We start from the raw sequence: 20,857 nt of genomic DNA on the forward strand, positions 1-20,857 counted from the left end.
AATAGCAGTCATCCCTCCAGGACACCATGTGCCATGTAAGGCAGCTTTCTGCTAGGGCCCCAGGTCCTGCCAGGAACCTGAGAATCATGTTAAATACCACATCAGGAAGCTCGGTCAGGGTTCTCAGTCTGGATTTTATTCGCTGTGAAGGAGTTCTCAGGAAGAGGGATGGGGTGGGGAAGCCAGCTCCTATAACAGAGGTGTGCAGCGTCTTGTCAGCAGTTTTGGGGAGTGGGGATAATGGACAAAGGTGCACATTTCCCCCAGCAGTCCTTGTTTCTTGCTTCAAGTAGAATTTAAGACGCGGAAAACTTTGCCTTAGAGCAACTTTATTCAGCAGAATTGATCAGAAACAGGTTCCTGAGAAAGCATCAGCCTGCCCCTGAGGCTGCAGGCATGTAAACTGCGCCCCCCTCCCCTTCACCTAACAGATCCTGCACACCCTCTGCTGAGCAGGTGCTGCTCTTGAGGCTGGGGACAGAACAGGCAACACAACCAATCCCTGCCCTCAGGGCACTCACATTGCAAGGCCAGAGGCAGGGGCTAAGCAAATGAACATTTAAATATCAGGTAATGAAATGTGCAGTGAAGAAAAGGGGCACAAAATCAGAGTTACAGCAGGAGGTCCTGTTTTATGGAGAGCAGTGAGAGAGAGTCCTCTGATGGGAATGGAGTAGGTGGGAACATCTGTGGGGAGGCATTCCACGCCGAGGGGACAGCAGAGCAGAAGCCCTACTCACAGGAGGAAGTGCGTGTGGCACAGAGAGGCTCTTGGCGAGCACGTGAGAGAGTGTGTGGGAGAAGAGACTTCAGAGGGCTGGGCCCGTCTTGCAGGGTCTTGTAGCTTTAACTCTGAATGAGATGGGGGATGCCAGAGGGTTTTAAGTAGAAGAGTAGCATTACTTTTCACTTTTTATTTTGAAAAAATTTCAAACCTACCGAAAAGCTTCACTAACAACACAGAGAACAAATGTCTGCCCTTCACCTAGATTCACCAACTGGCACAGTCTTGCCACGTTTGCTGTTCCCCACCCCTCCGCACACACTTGTTTTGCCGATCTAGTTAACAAGTTGGAAACATCATGAAGCTTTACCCGAAACACTTCAGTGTGTATCTCCTAAAAACAAAGATATTCTCTGACATAGCCACAATAAACTTACCAAATTGAGAAACTTTAATATGATAAAGCATTATTATTATGATATATATACAGCCCATCTTCAGATTTCTCCAGTTGTCTCAGTAAATGCCTTAGTGGCACTTTGTTTTCTTCTGTTCCAGGATCCAATCCAAGATCACTTTTGACATTAATTTTTATGGTGCTTTGTCTTTAGTCTCCTTACTCTGGAACCGTTTTTCAGCCTGTCTTTGTCTTTCATGACGTTACCGTTTTTTAAAAGATAAGCCATGTGCTGTATAGAGTGTCCCTCCATTTGGATGATCTGATTGTTTCCTCAAGAATAGATTCAGGGTGTGCCTTTTTGTAGGTGCACTAAATACACGATGATGAGCCCTTCTCAGTGTATCTCAAGGGGCATGTGTTGTCCATCCGTCTCGTTGTTGATGTTAGCTTTCATCTCTAAGGTAGACTCCATCAGATGTCTCTACTTGTAAAGGTGCCTGTTTCCTTAGGTGCAGATAGCTTTCAGTCTGTAAAAGTACTCCAGCAGTCTTCAGTTCAGTTCAGTCGTTCAGTCGTGTCTGACTCTTTGCAACCCCATGAACCGCAGCACGCCAGGCCTCACTGTCTATCACCAACTCCCGGAGTTTACCCAAACTCATGTCCATCGAGTCGGTGATGCCATCCAACCATCTCATCCTCTGTCATCCCCTTCTCCTCCTGCCTTCAGTCTTTCCCAGCATCAGGGTTTTTTCAAATGAGTCAGCTCTTCGCATCAGGTGGCCAAAGTATTGGAGTTTGAGCTTCAGCATCAATCCTTCCAATGAACACCCAGGACTGATCTCTTTTAGGATGGACTGGTTGGATCTCCTTGCAGTCCAAGGGACTCTCAAGAGTCTTCTCCAACACCACAGTTCAAAAGCATTAATTCTTCAGCGCTCAGCTTTCTTTATAGTCCAACTCTCACATCCATACCTGACCACTGGAAAAACCACAGCCGTGACCAGCAGTCTTACTCAGTGATTTTAGCGTCCTTTGATGGTGCTTGCCTGCATTTATTATTTTTAAGGCATTTGCAGAATTTACTTGGATTCTATAGGAGACTGAGGAGGACAGGGTGGAAGCACAGAGAGACCAGGTAGGAGGCCGTTGCAGGCGCCCTGGCAGAAGCTGACGATGGCTTGGCCCAGTAGAATGGCAGAAGCAGAGGTGGAGAAAACTGATAGGGTCTGTGTCTGTTTTGAAGAATGAGCAGAATTAGATAAGGGGATGTAAGAAAAAAGAGAATAGCCAAAGATTTTAGCCTAAACAACTGAAAGGATGACGCTGCTGTTTACTGGAATGACAAGAGCAGGTTTGAGAAGAGAGACCAAGGAGTTAATCTTGTACATGTCCCATTTCTTTTGTGGATTACAGAGCTTGTCTTTACCTGAAGCTACATCTTCAGGTTAAATGTCCTTTCAGCTTGAAGTTTCTTTTTGTACTTATTAATGATCTGCATGCGTGCATGCAAAGTCATTTCAGTCGTGTCTGACTCTACGACCCTATGGACTGTAGCCTACCAGACTCCTCTGTCCATGGGATTCTCCAGGCAAGAATACTGGAGTGGGTTGCCATGCCCTCCTCTATTAGTGGTCTGCTCCTCTCCAAAGAGCAGAAGAATACCGTATGCATAGCATGAGTTACAGTTCCAGAAGCAGCAAAGTAAGTGCTGTCTTTGGAGGACCAAGGTCATGGAAGAGTCGTCTTCTCGGGCAGGTTTCCTTCCTTGGACATGGCCAAGGCTACAGGCCTAGACTTGCTCTCAAGATTCAGCATTGGCTTTTGACATTAGTGGTTGACACAGATTTGCTGCCTCTCCTGTTAACAAGTACCAGGACACTGTCAGAAACCTTGTTTGTTGGCCCCAAAGATTGTCTCCACTTTCCTCAGTTGAAGCATTGCCAAGGTATTGCCAGCTCACAGTTTCTTGGTAGCGGTCCTTCGCAAGGTGATGCACAAATGGTGGCGAACAGGCGATTGTGGATCTGCAATTGAGTTATCATTGCTAAAGAATGCTATCTTTATGACTTTTGACTTAGAGGGTTTGTGATTTTATTTGATTGAACCCAAAGGATCCATTCAGATCAAATCACAAACTGAAAAGCTTCTGCCAAGTTTCATCTTAAAATGCAAACTTTGTTCTTTCCAGGAAACTAAAGGTGAAATAAAGCTTTTCTAAAACCACTAAGTATTTTGAGAACCTTCTAGGTTACACCTAGTGGAATGGATGGGACTTCCCTGGTGGTGCAGTGGCTAAGACTCCATGCTCCCCATTGCAGGGGCCCCGAGTTCAAGCCCTGATCAGGGAACTGGATCCTACAGGCCCCAACTAAGACCCAAAGAAACCAAATAAATAAAAACGCTAGTGGAATGGATAAGATAATTGACTTCTACTTTTTCAGTGTCCCAACAGTGGCAGTGATTAAAATCAGCACACAGGGCTCTATCTGTGTTTGCCTCCAGGTAGCGTAAACCCTAACAACGTTAATTAAACAATCACAGTCGAGAGGCAAGCCTTTCCTGGGGATCAATAATCATCCAGAAGGAGCGAGTGATGTAAGACCCAGCCGGTCCCTAATCTTCAGGATATACCTGTTGCCACTGTCATCGTTTTCATGAGAAGAAAAGATATGTTGACATGGTTGAAAATTATTTTAGCAAATGATGAAGTTGTGATTGATATAGCCAGGGTGTTTCCCACAAACATACACCCCTCAGCTCCTAGCAGAGCTGCTTGGTTTACGGTAGTAATTTGGTCAGTCACCGAAGCCTAATAAGCTTTTGGACCTGGGGCAGCCCCTCTGGGGGACTTCCTCTGCTCTCTTTAAGCAAAGAACCAATTCTGTGTGGAAGAAATACATATCCTGGCATTTTGTATTCCATTTTGATGCGCAGCAGTTCTCAATGTGTGGTCTGCATGTCCCTGAGACTCCCTCTCTCAGGGGTTCAAAATATGTATTTTCAAATATAGTATCAATCAAAACATAATATCAGAAATGTTTTCATAATAGCACTAAAATGTTCTTTGCCATCTTCATTCTCATTCTCCCACGCGTAGGACAGTGATGTTTTCCACATACTACGTCATCAGTGATGACGTCATCACTGAGCGCTAACCAAAGGTGTGCCTGCGTGTTCTTGGGTTTTAACAGTTTTCAGTACGTGATTTTTGTAACTTCCTGTGATTCTGTTATTATTTCAAAATAAAAAAGCTTTAAAAGTGTTAGTACAAAAATAGCAATAGGTAGAACTCACATAAACAAAAGCACTTTGAAGTAAACAAGAGCACTTTGAGGTAGACAAAAGCGCTTAGTAATTCTTAAAGTTACTAAGGAGTCCTCACACTGAAAAGATTATGAACTGCTGCTATAGGATATGTAAATAAGATAAGAGTTTTCTTTCCTTTAGGAACTTGAAAGAAATTATTTAGCCTTTATTTTATGTACTCTCCACCTTCCACTTCCTGATGGTCTCCTTACTCAGTAGCAAAGGGAAGTGAACAAGAACTCTATCCAAAAAATAAGACAGATATTTGGGATAAGATATCCAGTTTGTCTGATCTACTTCATCACTGATAATTTTACCTGTGGTTCATGTAAAAAGAGTTTCAGAAACCTTAAAATTTTTCTAAACTCCTTAAAGTCACAGACTTAAAGCATGTGGCTGTGGTTTAAGAAAGATGAGCTGTCTAGAGGAGCACTCCCCTCAGCCTGATCTTAAGAACAAACGAAGAAAGTCACAGTTAATCTAGGAGAGAAACCTTCATGTCTTTCAGTGGCTTTGAAGTTAAACTGTTATGCTGCATTCTCCTGCAGTATTTTTGCACATGTACTAAGTATCTTTTTTTTTTTTTTTGTCCAAAGGTAACATTGTTTTACTAAAAAAGATTAGCATCCATCCACACTTTGATGTATCTTACAACTTTTTGCAGCCAGTTTTCTACTTCACCAGATACCCTAGATATGTAGATACTGCCAGATAGTCTCCTTTCCTTTCCTTTGGAGAGTAATTGTAGGTCTGAGAAGATGACATTCCTGAAGATAGCCTGGAGAAGGGAAAGACGACTCACTCCAGTATTCTGGCCTGGAGAATTCCACGGAGTCTATAGTGCATGGGGTCACAGAGAGTCGGACACAACTGAGCGACTTTCACTTTCTGCAGTGGTGGCTGAAAGGTTATATCATAGAAAGGAAGAACTGAGCATTGCTCTATCTTTCCTTCCTGTGCAGAGTTTCTCTATTAGACCTTCTGGCAGAATAGCCTGGAGTTCTAAAACAACACACTGGAAGTGAAAAGGAGTCCTCCCCAAGTTGTGGCACTGCCTTCTTAGCTAACTTCTGGCACGACCCCTCGGTCTTCCCTTCCCTGGTGTCCTTAGCAGCAGCATTAATCCTGTTCAGAGAACGGGCCAGGGATTGACTCGCTGGAAACCACCTCTTTAATACCTCATTTTTAAAAAATGTGTTCCCTCCAAATTCTAAATAGATCTGCTTTTTCCTGATGGTGCCTTTTGTCGTGAGGGCTCCCGCAGACTCACCTGAGTACCAGAACTGTCCCTGGTGGAGGGGAGGGGGGACGAGCAGAGCACGCTAGGCTGCTCTTCTTCTTCCATCTGGAGAAGCATCTTACAGGAGGAGTAAAGCCTCCTGGAATAGAAGGGGCCATCGCACACCAGATGCCAAGTACTGGCTTACAGAGAACACTGTCAGGTGCTTGGCTGTTTTAATTCTTCATGTTAGAATGCTCATAGGAGTTTAATATGCTCTGACTTAATCCTTTCCCATGTGAATTTTGACTATAGTTTTTCTCCCAGAACAAGCAAAATGTTTAACAGAAGCCTCCATTTCTTGTCTGTCTGTCTGTTCCAATTTTTCTAAACTTCCCCTGAAAAACGATAGGTAATGGGAATTTTTGGTATCGTATTGTGGAACACTTTGATGAATGGATTTCAAGGTCTTTCAACTTTATGATTTGTGGGTTGGACTGTACTAAAACATAAATGCTGAGCTGTCACCTCTAAAGCTCATTTTGGCCTGGGTGACTACAGAGTTACAGTCTCCTGTAAACTCTTAAGAATACCGGCCCCACCTGGAGAGCCCCAGCTGTATGGACCAGGTCGGGAGCTTGCACCATTGGTAATTCCTGCTTTTCCTGAGCACTCTTGTAATGAGTTGGAGGGGCACAGCTGATTGTCCTAAAACGTTTATTATGTATATTCAGAATGTGCATGTTAACATTCAGCTTTTACCTTTTTGTCCTTTCTTTACCTTTCCTCACAATGTCATAGGGTGATATCCATGAGGATTTTTGCAGTGTTTGCAGAAAAAGTGGCCAGTTGCTGATGTGCGACACGTGTTCCCGTGTATATCATCTGGACTGCTTAGACCCTCCTCTGAAAACGATTCCCAAGGGCATGTGGATCTGTCCCAGATGTCAGGACCAGGTAATGTGGGGTGGGTCAGAGAGGACGAGGGACAGAGGAGGAGAAAGACCCCCCTCCCCTCTCATCTGGGGCAACAGCTCAGTTTCTTCCTGCTCCGGTAGCTCTCCAGCCACGTCTGCCATACCCACAGGACAGCCCTCACCTGCATAGCTCCATCCTCTCAGAGGTCCTCAGTTCATGGGGCAGTGACTCATGTAAGGTGGAGAGACCCTAACTGCTTCTCTCTATTTGAAATGGCGTATCTTTTTATTACCGTTAGCCTTAAAACTCCACAGTACTGTCTGCCTCATTCTCTAAAAATGGTCCAAATTCAGCATATGGTTGAAACTCTGGAAATAAAATCCTTAAAGGAGAATGTGAAATTGATCATTTAGTTCAAATAAGAGCAGTTTTACTTTTAACCTGTGTTCTCATCAGGATCAGAGCACCAACTATAAAGTACTGTCTTAATATTTACTGCACTTGAAAGAAGAGAAACAGTGCTCCTTCCCTCCCCTTTCTGTTTAGTTTCTGATTTTTTTTCTCAATGATTCATGTATGTCTTTATGTTTTTATGACAAGCTGTCCTGAGATCTTTTTGAAACTAGGCAAGCATATAAATAGTAAATAAATAAGCCCAGTACTCAGCAAGCTTTAGGAGCCCTGCTCAATTTTTTGGAATCCTGATTTGAGAGACTTCTGGTCTCCCCCTTTAAACCTTCAGTCTCCGTCCTCACTGTCTCCGTGATGCCGTAGAGACAGTCCTCGTACTGATGCTGCTTTGTGACCTCTGATAATTTTCTTCTTGGGGTCTAGATTATACTTCAGTGTTTGGGGTTGATATTTAATTTCCTTGATCAGGCTGTCTTTGAGGGACATATAAGCTAAAACTGAGAGAGGCAGCCCATGCCAGGTCAAGGATGCGCCTGCCTGTGGTGCTGCCGTCGCGCAGATGTGCAGCTTGTGTGCTGCTGGCTCTGGCCATAGGGCGTAGCTGAGGGTCATGCAGCAGGTCTGACAAGTTGGGAACGCCCAGCCCAGTCCCCACCTGTGCCGGGGCTCAGGTGGCTTGGCTCTTCCTGCCATTGACCTGTATTCTCTCATGCTGGTAAACTGGAACTTCGTAGCCCAGAAACTATAGCCATGGGTTTTGCCATACTGCCACCATAAATCCCTCTTCCTGGATTGTGTCTGCCAATAGCGACGGCCACTGGTGCTTGTTGTTACGTAGGGGATGTGTGCTTACACTTCTTTCTCGAGGATAAAATTCTGAAAATCTTTTCAGATGCTGAAGAAGGAAGAAGCAATTCCATGGCCTGGAACTTTAGCAATTGTTCATTCCTATATCGCCTACAAAGCAGGTAAAAAATTATCCATACTGCCTTTTGAGTGAGCCTGCCTTTGTTTAAAAGTACTGACAGTATTTGTTTTGTTTTCAAAAGGAATTTTAAAGTTATACATGAAAAGCTTTTATTGAATGAAATAAAAAGTTGGGTGTAGTACTTTTTTGGGGAGGAAAACTGAGAAGTGAGATCTTATTTATGTAATGCCAGGCCCAAGCCACTGACAGTTTTCTTAGTGTCCTTTTACATGTAGAACAGAAAGTCCAGGTGACCAGGTTCTGTGTACTGATGCCACATGGGACTAAGTTTCTTTTTTTTTTTTTCTTCCCAGCAAAAGAAGAAGAGAAACAGAAATTACTTAAATGGAGTTCAGATTTAAAACAAGAACGAGAACAACTAGAGCAGAAGGTGAAACAGCTCAGCAGTTCTATAAGCGTAAGTCAGCCTCATGCCCTCAGTGACAGGTACAGAGACGCAGCACTTTACATGTACGTCAGAGGACGTGAGGCTCTCAAGGGTTGATGCATTCCTTCAGCGCGCTGACACTGCTACCTTAGGCGCTTGCAGTTTGCCTCCAGTTAGCGGTTGGTCCTCAGGTACAGTTGGTACATGGTGCCTTAGCCAAGCTCTAGAGCATCCTCTTGGCTTTGATCTGAGAGATTTTCAGTCTCCAGATTTTCTGTTACTTGAAGAGGTCAAGTAGCAGCTACAGGAGCATAGCCAGCACCCCAGTGAGCTCCTGAGCATGTTGGGAGGAGTGTGGAGCCGCCTGAACAGACCAGGTCCCCATGTGTAACTCTTCCCAGTTGCTCTAGCTAGCTAGTGGGCCCGTCTGCAGGGCCTTCCCTCCTGTCCCCTCTCCCATGCTCTGCTGGTCGCCTCTCTAGGGTCCCCCGCGCAGCTCGAGAAGGAGCACTTTCTGGAGATGAGTACTGGAAGTAAACACCGCCCAGCCTGGCTGACTAGGTGGGAAGGAGAGCTGTGTTTGCCGCAGGGATTCAGAGGCTGCTCCTGACTAGAGCAGTCTTTCTTTTCCACTGAGTAGGTCCCTTTTCCACTGAGCAGGTCCCCTTGTTGCAGTGATGTGGCCCCAGCCCTCATGGACGCCAGGTGGCAGTCTTGCTGTCCTTCTTCATTGTACTGCCCATTGTGGCTGGCAGGTTTCACATCACCTTCCCTGCCTAGAACAGAAGCCAGCAGGTGTGGGAGGCCTCATCAGTTCAGTTCAGTTCAGTCGCTCAGTCGTATCCGACTCTTTGCGACCCCATGAACCGCAGCACGCCAGGCCTCCCTGTCCATCACCAACTCCCGGAGTTCACCCAAACCCATGTCCATCGAGTCAGTGATGCCATCCAGCCATCTCATCCTCTGTCGTCCCCTTCTCCTCCTGCCCTCATACAACACAGCAAAAAGCTACCTGTCCATGACCGAGCAGAAGGCCTTCTCTTGGCTGCAGTCTTTGACTCTCCTAAATATCAGTGAACATCCCGCCTTAGGGCCCTGCCTCTGAACTCCTACTGTCCCAGTGGTCTTCAGTAGGCCCTTAAACTGAATCCAGATACCACTGGCTTGTGTCTATCCTGGAAAGCTCAGCCCAGTCCGGAGCATATCAGCATATTAGCAAGGTAGAAGCGTACCCAGACCTGCTGAAAGCAGCTTCAGCTCAGCTGTGAGAGCCTTTTTCTTTAATGCCTTTCATTTTACAGTATTATAGCGGTGATTCATGTTTGGCTGTAAGTCCTAGTTTCGAGTAGTGGGCTTTGAAGCCGCTCACTCGCTGCCTCTCTGTTGCCTCTCGGGCCTCCTCCTTCCCTTGGGTAGCAGCGCCCGCTCGAGGTGGAGCAGAGCAAGGTGTAGGGCTGCACCCTAGCCCACGGGGATTCTTGTGTCTGGAGAGGGCTGCCGGGCCTGTCAGGACAGCTGGAGGCTCAGTGCCACTGCCCTTCTCATTGGCTGCAGAAATGCATGGAAATGAAGAACACCATCCTGGCCCGGCAGAAGGAGATGCACAGCTCCCTGGAGAAGGTAAAACAGCTGATCCGCCTCATCCATGGCATCGACCTCTCCAAACCTGTAGACTCTGAGGCCACTGTGGGGGCCCTCTCCAACGGCCCGGACTGCACACCCCCTGCCAACGCCAGCACCTCCACGCCGGCCCCCTCCCCGCCCTCCTCCTCCTCCCAGAGCTGCACAGCGAACTGTAACCCGGGGGAAGAGACTAAATAACAGAGCCCCGCTAGGATAAGCCACAAGATCCCGGCGGCAAGGAGAGCAAAACACTGAAGACTCTAGCAAAGCCAAGCGGATTTCTTCTGGAAAGTACAGAATTCTTTTGGTTCTTTGGTTCCAGAGAGAGAGAAGATGCTTGTGCCAGGTGGCACCAGAGTTTGCCAATTGATCCTTCTTATTCTGTGTGTACATGCAAAGATTGGACCATGTTACATGAAATAGTGCCAGCTGGAGGTTCTTTGCCAGCACCATGCCAAGTGAAATAATATATTTACTCTCTCTATTATACACCAGTGTGTGCCTGCAGCAGCCTCCACAGCCACGATGGGTGTGTTTTTGTTTGGTCGGGGGGGAAGCAGGGCCGGGCGGAGGGAGAGCAGGTTTCAGACCCTTGTCTGCCGAGCCGTCTGTCTGGGTGGAGAGACAAGTCCAAAGAGTGCGTGGGCTTTCTATTTCTAAACTCTCACTACTATAAAACCAAAAAGAGGAAGGGGAGATTTCACCAACCCCAGTGCCCAGAGGAGGGGTGGGGGTGGGGAGGGGGTAGCCGGGGTGGGAACAGTGTACCGAATAAGCAGTATTTCATAGTGTCTGGAGAGGGCACCGTGCCCGGAGAGACGGACACCAAGAACCAGCCACCCGGTTCTTCTCCAGAGCACCCCACTCCCCGACCGTGGGCGCCCCCACATTCCCCAGCTTCCTTCCCTGCTTTGGCAAATTGGTGCCATCCCCATGGGTGAGCCGGTTACCTTCCCTCTCCAAGAACAAGCAGAACCAGGCCTCAGGTGGCCCTTGCCCGGGGCAGGGAAGAAGGGTGTGTGTGTGTGTCGAGGAAGGAAAAACGGTGGATCAGTGATTTTACTTGAAAACAAGCTCCATCCCTTTTCTATATTTATAAGAAGAGAAGATCCTGAGCGAAGCAGCACGCGACCCAGGTGTGTGTGAATCGAATGGAGATGTTTCTTTACTCTTTTTTTTTTTTTTTTAATTTTTGTTTTTATTCCATTTTTCTTTAAAAAAAAAGTTTTATTTTGTTGTTTATTTTACATTTTTGGTAACAAAAACTAAAATAAGGAATAGAAAAGCTGTTTTTCAGGCTGACAGTCCAATTAAGGGTAGTCGAGACCTTGCATGGTAGAATAGGAGCCGTAGTGTCAGTGAGGTCCAGTGAGTCTGTGTCAGTCCTTGTGTCATCGTTTGGGGCACTGTTTTTTTATGCAAGGGCAAAAATCTTTGTATCTGGGGAAAAACAACAACAACAACAATTTTTTTTTTAATTAAAAAGGAAAATAAAAGATATTGAGGTCTTCCTAGTGTTACTTAAATTAAGATCAAGGTAAGAAACATTGTAAAAAAAAAAATTACAAAAGTGCTATTTGTTTCCTAAAAACAGTGATTTCTATTAAAAAGGTGTCAGAACTGGAGAAAATGCTGTGTAGTTATAATTTTTTAGCACAGAACCTGCTGATCATGATGACATTTTGCTGTGTTCGTGTCTCAAGACTGGTGGGCTAGTCTCCGTGATTTCTGTCCTCCAGAAGGCTGCAGCCCTGACAGGCAGGGGCAGCGCTCTCCCACCATCCTCCCCTCCTCGGGAAAGACTGTCATCCCTGCTTGGTGCAGGGAGTGGGGCTCCTGTTTCTGGAGCCCACATGGAGCGCGGATGGTGTCAGGGTCCTGCTCCTTGTCTCCTCGGGTTTTGCTGGAGCAAAAGGCTGGTGCCTAAATAAGATCCCTTCCTTTGGTGCTGCTCTTGGTCTTTCAGCCACCAGCATTTCGAGTGCCTGGGGGACAGCTTTGAAGGAAGTGGCCAGTGAAGCTCATTGGTGCCCACACACCCTGGCTTTGAAGGGTGCAGGGAGCAGGCTGGCTGCATCAGCCCTTGGTGCTTAGAGAGGACACGGGAGTGAGATGTCTTGAGGGGACAGGGTCTCTCTGAGACGAGGGAGTCCCTGGGCGGCCTTCGTGTCATCACACCTTTGAAGAGAGGTCTGCATCTCCAGCCACTTTCTCTGCCTGCTGGCTCCAGGCACTGGAGATGGTAGTCTTACCCCACTTTGCTCACCCACAAGCTTCCTGGGTGACCTTTGGCTAGAATGCTGTGCTTGCCTTGGCTTGGCCTGTCGCCTTCTTGAGAAAACCAGGGTTCTGAAAGGCTTGGACCATTTTTATCATTTTTGCCTTGTGGGAAATAAGTTTTTGTCACGTGTGCCCTCCTGCTGGAGACCTTTGCCCATGGCACACATCTGGCCTCAGGAGAGAAGCAGAGACTCTGTGCCCGGGCACTCCCAGAGCATCTCCCCCAAGCCCAACCTGTGTCCAGTAAGGGCCAGAGTCTAGGAGGGGGCAGAAGGGACCAGTCATCTCTCCCTCACCTAGTGAAGCCGGGAGAGACAGATGGACCCTGAAGGCGACTGCCACAGAGCAGTCCTTTTCACATAAAACGTGTCTCTTCGCTACCAACAGTTTCTGTCTCTCTTCCTGGGATGTTTGTTAGAAGAGGGGATGACGAGGGGGCTGCATCGGCCTCTTGAGAGTCAGGGTCTGGCTGCAAGGTTGCCTGAGGGGGAAAGAAAGGCGCTCCCTTTGCTCGTGCAAAAACCAAGGTGCTATGTCTAGTCAGGGAGCTTTGGGAGATGCCTGGACTAGTTGGAGGAATGGTTGGCGGAGCTTCAGAGCCCAGAGGTGGGCTGTGTGCCCTGTCTTGGAGCCCTCCCATCAGACTTGTCTGGGCCCAGAAACAGGAGGTGGCCGCTTAATACCTGTCTTCTTGAAAGAAGAGGCCTTTGCTCAGGAAGGAGCCACTGGGGATTCTCAGGGGTGGGTGGCTGGGCTAGGAACTAACTGACCAGGATTTTGCAGGCTGCTCTGAGTATTCACACTCTGACCTTGCCAAGGGTTGGGGTACGGATTCCTCTCAAGTTCAGATGTAAGCTGTTGTGCTAGTCACCTAGGATGACGGAGTGGAAAACTGCAGCCCTGCCCCCAAACCTGCATTCTGGATTCAAATTCTCAAACACCCCTCACTGCAGAGAAAAGGCCCTAGTCACCAGTGTCCTCCTCCTCCACTGTCCTGCCAAGAGAAGAGACTCCCTGTCCCTCCAGACTCGAGGGTCCCTGTGACCACCTGAGACACACCTTCATGACCGCCCCACCTCCCTCTTCCTCTCTGCTGCTTTTCCTCCACTGACAGACGCTTCTGAGGGCAGCCAGCTTGCAGCCGCTTCAGAGGCCGGGGAGCGCTGGTCGGGGGCTGGGACTGGTCCAGCTGCCCGCTTGGGCTGGATCAAGGGGCCTCTTGTCAGTCCCGTGGCCAAGGTGACGTGCCCTGGAGGCAGTGAAGTCATGTTGCTGTCATCTTCCCTGCTCACGTTCTTGCCAGTGTGGCCTGCAGCTCCCTTTTTCTTTCAGAGCCTGCTGGGTCTTGTCTCACCTCTGCTGAGCTCATCCTTCCTTACTGGGCCCTTTTGGGGCAAGCCTGCTGGTCATGCCTGACAGGGAGGCCCCCCTCGAGACAGCCCCTCATGGGCCTTACCCTGTGTGGGGCCTGTACCCTGGCCATGGTGGCCTCCGGCTCGCACCCAGCGCCCAGTGTCCCTGTGGCTTCTTGCTCAGGCTCAAAAGGGCGTGTGAGTGGGGCGCGGCTCCTTGCCCCGCGCCTCTCCCGTGAGGGCGCCGCGTTTCCGGCTCATTGCAGTCTCTGCGTGTGCAGTCACCTCTCCAGCCATCTCTGCCACCTACTCCTGGGGCCAGCAGAGCCCTCTTGGGCTCTCAGCCCGAACCACGACCCACACAGCACACTCATGATGGTTTCCTCCCTACATTCCCTTTTAGGGTTTAGTCTTTCTCATTTATCCAAAGGGCTTAATTTAGGAGACTTCTACCCCAGGGGAAGAAGGCTTTTTGGTAGGAGGAAGAATGGGGGCCCAGGTACATCTTCTAGTCTCTGGGCTCTCCAGATTGGGTGGCTTTTGTTGGATGGAGGTGACCTTGCTCTATGTAGAAAGGAAGACCGTGGACCTCACCCCACCCCTCAGCTGGGCACCCTTGGCAGGAAACAGGAGACCCACTCTCTCCAACTTACAGCCGTCCCCAGTGTCACCTCCTTTCTGGGAGGCGAAGGGCGACCCTCCCACCAGAGCACAGGGGAAGAAGCCGAGAGTCTCCCTGTTTGGAGAGCCCAAGTGGAGCTCCTGAAAATAGCCCCTGTAAAGGAAGAACAGGGCTCACAACGTCTCTTCACTCTCCGCTCGCAAAGGCTCTCGTTCCCTGAGGACTCCACCAGCCCCACCGCAGCCTCTGGCCCCTGCCCCTCTCTCTGGCATTGCTGGGTCCTCAGCCCAGGGTACGCTGCAGTCAGGCAGGACCGCCGGAGGTCAGTGAGCTCTGAGCAGAAAAGTGCCAGCCAGCTCCCAACCTGTCTCTTGTCCAAGCCCTTTGTGATTTCAGTCTTGGTAGAACTTGTATTTGGAGTTTTGTGCTTCAAAGTTTTTGTTTTTGTTTGTTTGAGTTTTGTTTTGAGGGGGTGGGGAGGGATACAGAGCAGCTGATCAATTTGTATTTATTTATTTTAACATTTTACTAAATAAAGCCAAATAAAGTCTCTCAGGCTCATGGTGTTGGGTTTGCGGCAGGGGAGGGTGGATGGGACACAGGCACTCCAGCCCCAGCCTCTGGGGGCGGGGGGGGCCCCCACTGCTGGGCTCCCGCCAGATCCAGCACCTCCCCAGCCTTTCTGACTGGCTTATGCCCCAAGCCAAGAGGAACGTGAAAAGGAGCTGTTAAAACTTAACGAAAAGGGTGTTACGGGTGAGAGGATGTAGGAACCAGCCCCAAACCCGCTGGGGCCGAGGAACGCTACACCCACCTGAATAGCAGCAGCAGACGGAGGCCCCAGGCCTCACCCAACAGATGCCCCCAACAGCCCCTCCCCAGAGACCTTAAATAATTTAAATAGCAGGAGGGTGGGGTGGCGGCAGGGAGTGTGTGTGAGGTCAGGCGGGGCCTCGGGGCTGCTGCAGGGCAGTGAGGTATTTGAGGGCAGCAGCCCCGTAGTGGCGGGACAAATCCTGGTGGAACTCGTCCTTGAGGGCCCGGACACAGTCACGATAGGTGGGGTTGGAGCGGAAGCGGGTGATGTCAAGGCTTGGGGCATGCGGCAGGTGGATGGTGAAGGCCTCAGGCAGCACCAGGAGCTCGTATTCCTGGGGGGCGCGGGAGAGGGCGGGGGGATAGTCACTGTGTAGGCTGGGGGAGGGTGACAGCTCTGGGGCGGGGGGAGCAGATTCATCCAAAGTCAGAGACTTGAGTTCTACAGAGGGCCCTTCACGGTACGGTGTGCCACCGTATAGTGAGCCCCTTGGGCCTGCTGTTTAGTCGCTAAGTCACGTCTGACTCTTTGTGAACCCACAGGTGAGCCTGCCGGGCTCTTCTGTCCATAGGATTTCCCAGGCAATAACACTGGAGTGGTTTGCCCTTTCCTGCTCTCGGGGAAATCTTCCCGACTCAGGGATCCGACCTGTGTCTCCTGCATTGGCAGGTGGGTTTCTTTACCCCTGAGCCACCCGGGGCAGCCCTCGCTGGGCCTAGAGGTATTCTCAGATCAAGGCTGGAGACAGCAGGGCACCCTTACCTGTGCATCCAGCTCTATGATGTGGGCCACCTTGTTCCAGCCAAAGCCCACGAAGCGGGGATCATAGCGGGGACAGTCACGCGGCACCACCACGTAGGGCTCATAGTCCGCTGCCCACTGCACACGGTACGGGGCCTGAGCCTCGCGCCAGCGGGCGTAGTCTGTGGGTGCATGGCCCTGGGGCCACTCATGGTACCTATAGAGGGGCAGGGTAGGACAGGGAGCCAGTCTGAGACTGATGGGGGTGGGTGTGGGGAACCGCAGTGCTGGGAGGGGTAGGCCATGGCCTCTCTCACCTGAAAGTATAGAGAGAGCCAGCGTCCAGCAAGGTCAGCAGTTCGGCTTTGGAACTGGGGAAGCTGAAGCGGTAGTGCAGGGTCTCGAACGCAGGCACCACCAGGGCTGCCTTCCGCCTGCCGTCCAGCTCCAGCTGCTCGATGGAGGCCCTGAGGAGGGAGCACCCCGTGAACCGGAGAGAACTGGGGTGGGGCTCTGCCTCCAGCGCTGGGCCCAGGGGTTCTCTTTTTGTTGGACGTAGGGCCCAGCTTCTGGGGCCAGCGCACCCTGAAGCGTGGACACTGGGGTCCAGGAAGGAGCAGGGATGCCCCCGCCAGGGCCCACGGGTGCCCCCGACCCTGTCCACACCCACCTGTGTGCTGTGGCTCTCCCCGAGCCCGGCCCACCTGAGGTAGTCGTAGAGGGAGTAGGCGGGCAGGAAGTCGATGTCGCTGAGGAAAACGTAGGGCGTGAGGGCCTGGGCCAGGGCCACGTTGCGGAGCTGGTTGATGGGGTAGAGGGAGCCCTCCCGGTACACCACGTGGTAGGCCACGTCCTGCCGGGCAGAGAGCACCGCCGAGGTCTCCACGAAACGCAGGAACTGCTGGGCCTCTGCGTCTGTCAGGTACAAGGCCAGGCTCATGGGGCCCGGCCAGTGCCTGCACAGGGCTTCCAGCATCTGCAGCCTGGGGGTAGGGAGGTGGTCAGCCCAGGGGAGGACTGGGCTGCCTCCCATACTCGCAGCCACGGACAGCCCCCTCCAGTGGCTTGCTGAGCCCCTTCCAAGCACTTTTCGAACTGTGCTTATTTCATCTCTACAGCTACCCCACAAGGTGGGTACTTTCTCATTTGACAGATGAGAAAACTGAGGGCCAGAGATATTAAGCCTTGCCCATGGTTCCACAGCTACAGAGGGCAGTTTCCCGACATCTGGGTGGTCCCCACCGCCCGAGCTCCTTCTACCGTCTCTCCGGTGTCTCCAGCATCAGGAAGTAAGAGCTCTCCCTTCCACCAAGTGGAACCCTCCTCTCGAAACTCCCAGACTGCGCACCGTGTGCCCTGGGGCTGCCCTCGGCTCCCTCACCGCTCCATGGAGAGCTGGGCCACCAGGGTGACGTCGTGGGGCTGGGGGGGTGGCGGCTTGTGGGGCAGAAAGGTGATGTGCACGCGGTGCACAGTGAGCTGCTGCTGCCGGAACTCAAAGCAGGCGTCCTGCTCCTCCAGTTGTGCCAGGGCCTGCTGCAGCTGGAGGGTCATCGGGGAGAGGAGGGCGGGCTGGGTGGGGCAGGCGGACAAGCCCTAGACAAGCCCAGGTCCCACCGGAGCAGGGGGTGGGTGGGGCAGAGCCTCCCCGACGGAAGGGAAGGGAAGGGAAGGGAAGGTGGCTCCCTCTCACCTGCTCGGCCCCAGGAGGGGGCGGGCAGGGGCACCCAAAGAGCTCTCTCCGCAGCAGGTTGCCGTCGTACTCCAGGAAAGTCAGGTAGAGGTTGCGGAAGGATTCCACATGCTTGTTCTTCACACGAAGCTTCTTTGGTGAGTTCCAGTGGATCACCTGGGATCAGGGAGGGCATGGAAAGGGGCCGGGGGGGTGAGGGGGGACGGGAGCCCATCGCCACTGCTCAGCGCCCCTCGCCGGGCTCACCTTGAGGTCAGACGCCTCCGAGTAGCAGCGCTCAGCCAGTGTGTGGTCTGACAGCTGCACGTTCCACATGCAGGGCAGGGGCTGCACCAGCCATGGGTGCTCCTTGATGACGGCGTTGAAGATGTCCTGGGCAGAGACCGATGCCGTCACACCTCGGCCCAGAGCCCGCCCCCACCGCCCTCCAGTGCCCCCAGACCTGGTCGGCCAACGAGGTGGCAGGCAGGGTGAGCAGCTCCCGCGTGGCCGTCAGCTTCCACATGTGCTCCCAGCCAGCCTGCCGAAGCCGGTCCAGCCGTAGGAGTATCACACCTGCTCGGGGGGAGAGGCTGTCATGCCCACCTGGGATGACCAGCTCCTGGGGCCAAGGCTCCTGAAGGTGTCTTCCGAATGCTTGTTTTTGTGCCGTGTTAATATTTTCTGACCGCTCAGACGTGAGTGTGGACTCGCTGGGTCCACAATTAACCCTCTTCGGGGTGAAGGGGAGGCAAAGCAGAGTTTACAAAGCACCCCCACAACCGTCTTCTCAGATTCAGTGGTCCCAGGGCTGGGAAAATCACCCCCATTTAATGGATGAGAAAACTGAGGCTCAGTGGAATCAAGTGACTTGGCCAAAGTCATCCAGCATCATCAGCCCAGGTTAGAACTGTGATTTCTGGCTCTTCTCCCAGTGTTCTTTCTACAGAACGGTTCTTGGGGGCCTCCCAAGCATTCTATGCTCTAACCAGCCCCAGGGGCCCAAGGACCAGTGGCTGCCCTCCTGCCCCCCCTCAATACTGTCCCCACCTGTGTTAAATCCCCGGCCCAAGGCAGGCCAGGGCCTGTGGTTCCTCCAGAGGTTGCCGAGGTACCAATCGCTTTGGTTTTCCACGAGACCAATCGCTTGCTTGTCTGGGAGGGAGGGCATGACAGAGCTATCTGAGGCTGCCACTGGACCTCAGCTCAGGGCTAGGCCACAGGGAGGCCTGGATGGGCCAGGGAAGGGGGCTGACTGGGGTGGGGTCCCAGACCTCTCACCAGAAAAGTGAGCAAAGAGTGCCCAAAGTTCTGCAATGTTGGAGGCAAAGGTGACATCTGTGTCCAGGACAATGACACGGGCCAGGTCGGGGGGCAGGGCACTGGGCAGCACTAGCTTCATTAGCCCATAGAGGCCAGAGTAGTGCTTGTTAGGGATCCAGGAGACCTGGGGCTGTGGGTGGAAGCACAGGGCATGAGCCCGCAAGAGAAGGGCTTACCAGTGTCGGAACATACTCCGGATGACGTACCCAGGTGGGTGAAGGATTGGCGCTTCAGTAGATGTGATGGGACTGGGGGTCCCATGCAGCTCTAACCTGCCCTCCCACTGATACCCAAAACCCTGGGAGGAATGAGGGGGCAGAAAGGCTGGGGCTCCTGCCTTGAGCTCGTCAGCGTTGTAGAAGCTGATCTGGACAGCAGGCACCATCCATGTGTGAAAGAGCGTCTCCAGGATGTTCCTGGCCACAGCATCGGTTACCAGGTGAAGGTGCAGTGGGTTTTTCCTTGAGGAAGGACACGGGAGGAAAGCTGATGGGCCCCAGAAGGAACTACCCAGAAGGACGAGAGCCCCGCCCGACGGGCTCAGAAGTGGAATCACTGATTGCTATCACGAGCTTCTCCCTGCCCAGCTCAGGGTATTCTTACAGCCTCCTTCCAGGGAGGAAAGGGACACTCCTGGCTGTACCTGTAGAACAGCAGGGATTTCACCAGGGTGATGACATCTCTGCTGGAGTTATGTCCCGCACAGACGATGGCCACCTGCAAGAGCTGGGGAGGGGACAGCAGGTTGGCGGGCTCCAGACGGGAAGGACCTGGGGTTGGGTTGACCCGGCCTAGGGCAGTAGAGCCCCATCTGGCATCGGAGCTAGGCCGGAGTGTGGCGAGGGGGCTCCACGGAGCCAGGGTACACCCCCTCATTTCCCAAACAGGGAGGCCAGGGCCAGGAGAAGGGCAGGTGTGAACCCGGGGCGCCCCCCGCTGGCCGGTCAGTGTCAGAGCCGACTGCAGGTGTTGGGATTCCCACAGGTGTCCAGGTCCCTGGGCTTAGGGGCGCGGGGCGGGGGGGGACCCTGGTATTCCCGCCGCCAGGGGCCGTGCGCACCTACCTACCTCGCACTTGGGCGGCAGCGGCGGCGGCGGGATGCAGTCCGAGCGGTTGTGGCCCCTGGGGTCTGCCGGTGGGTCTCCATCGAAGGTAGCGGCCCCCTGAGACCGCGGCCGCCCGTCTGGAGGTACACGTGGCGTTGGTGAGCCGGGTACGGATCTCGGGTCACCCCCGCCACCCCCACCCCGCCTCGCCTCCCGCTCGCCGCCGAGCTCACAGTCTGGGTCCCCGCCGAACAGGAAGAAGCCGATCAGCAGCAGCAGCAGCAACGCTGCGGCCCCCAGCGTCCGGGGGCGCCCTCGGAGCAGCATGGGTCCTCACGGCGGGGCACGACCCCGAGCTGTGGGCTCCATCGCGGGCCCTGTGGACCAGGGAGTGAGAGGCGAGGTCAGCCCTGGGCGGCGGGGCCCGACGGCCACCCGGTCTTCTCTCCCGCCGTTGAGTCGCCACCTCACCTACTCCAGGGGCGTGGGGTCCCCAACCTTACTCTCTCAGAAGCTGGCTGGGGTGCAGGGAAAGGGGAGGTGGAGGGCAGGCCAGCCCCGTCCAAGCAGGAGCCAGCCCCGCCCCCAACCTGGGTTCAGGTTTCACCTCCGCTTGGCTGAGTCCTAAGGGGCGGGGAGACCCCCCCCAGGGGGAGGAGGAGGGGAGGGCTGCCCCGCCCCGCTACCAGGAGCCCCAACACTGGGGAAGGAAATGCGGGAACCCTCAGGGTGGCCAGAGGGCTCGGGGGCAGCCACCCGTGAAGGACCAGTCCAAAACTACCTGCTTTGAGCCCATCCCCCTCTTCCCTGCCCCGTGAACCTTCCCCTGCGGGAGGGGCAGGGTCCCCAGGCCCAGGATCTAAGGAATAGCCAGAATAAGGGAAAGGGAACTGGGCTGGAAGGGCCTAGCGGGGTGGGGGTTGGAGGGGGGGGGTCCGGACACCTGCTCTGGGGGCGGAGGCGGGGCCGGCGGCCAAGACCCGCCCAGGAGCCGCGGAGCACCTGGAGTCCCAGCTTTCCGCCCGGTCTGCTCCACCCCCACTCAGT

At 52.7% G+C, this 20,857-nt stretch overlaps 2 protein-coding genes across 22 annotated transcripts in view; one reads left to right on the forward strand and one right to left on the reverse strand.

Annotated features, from left to right (window-relative positions):
* Window positions 1-11,586, forward strand: part of PHF21A (PHD finger protein 21A) — a 189,544-nt gene extending 177,958 nt beyond the window's left edge. For all 21 annotated transcript variants that reach the window (XM_070383476.1, XM_070383475.1, XM_070383481.1 and 18 more), the window contains 4 exons: window positions 6,451-6,606; window positions 7,871-7,946; window positions 8,260-8,363; window positions 9,888-11,586. In XM_070383476.1, coding sequence (XP_070239577.1) covers window positions 6,451-6,606; window positions 7,871-7,946; window positions 8,260-8,363; window positions 9,888-10,154 — 603 coding nt within the window. In that variant the 3' untranslated portion in view covers window positions 10,155-11,586. The remainder of the gene's footprint in view (window positions 1-6,450; window positions 6,607-7,870; window positions 7,947-8,259; window positions 8,364-9,887) is intronic.
* A 3,565-nt stretch (window positions 11,587-15,151) lies between these two features.
* LARGE2 (LARGE xylosyl- and glucuronyltransferase 2) lies at window positions 15,152-20,739 on the reverse strand. The gene is made up of 14 exons (XM_070383489.1): window positions 20,282-20,739; window positions 19,832-20,187; window positions 19,407-19,489; window positions 19,101-19,224; window positions 18,722-18,893; window positions 18,491-18,595; window positions 17,904-18,016; window positions 17,708-17,833; window positions 17,462-17,617; window positions 17,150-17,310; window positions 16,473-16,751; window positions 16,086-16,235; window positions 15,790-15,985; window positions 15,152-15,361 (listed from the first exon to the last, which is right to left on the reverse strand). Exons 2-14 carry the CDS (start codon window positions 20,135-20,137, stop codon window positions 15,152-15,154), a joined length of 2,181 nt encoding a protein of 726 aa, XP_070239590.1. The 5' UTR covers window positions 20,138-20,187; window positions 20,282-20,739.
* Window positions 20,740-20,857: the final 118 nt, after the last annotated feature.

This window comes from Bos mutus, chromosome 15, assembly GCF_027580195.1.
Source record: "Bos mutus isolate GX-2022 chromosome 15, NWIPB_WYAK_1.1, whole genome shotgun sequence".
Taxonomy (NCBI): Eukaryota; Metazoa; Chordata; class Mammalia; order Artiodactyla; family Bovidae; genus Bos; species Bos mutus.

Bases quoted from the DNA above. Each gene is read 5' to 3' on its own strand.
- LARGE2 (XM_070383489.1), bottom strand. From the start codon at position 20,137: ATGCTGCTCCGAGGGCGCCCCCGGACGCTGGGGGCCGCAGCGTTGCTG. The intron at 18,017-18,490 runs GTGGGGACAGTA...CCCCCCGAGCAG, and splicing joins GGGCCGGGGATTTAACACAG to GTGTGATACTCCTACGGCTG. The intron at 17,311-17,461 runs GTGAGAGGGAGC...ATGACCCTCCAG, and splicing joins CCCCTCCTGGGGCCGAGCAG to CTGCAGCAGGCCCTGGCACA.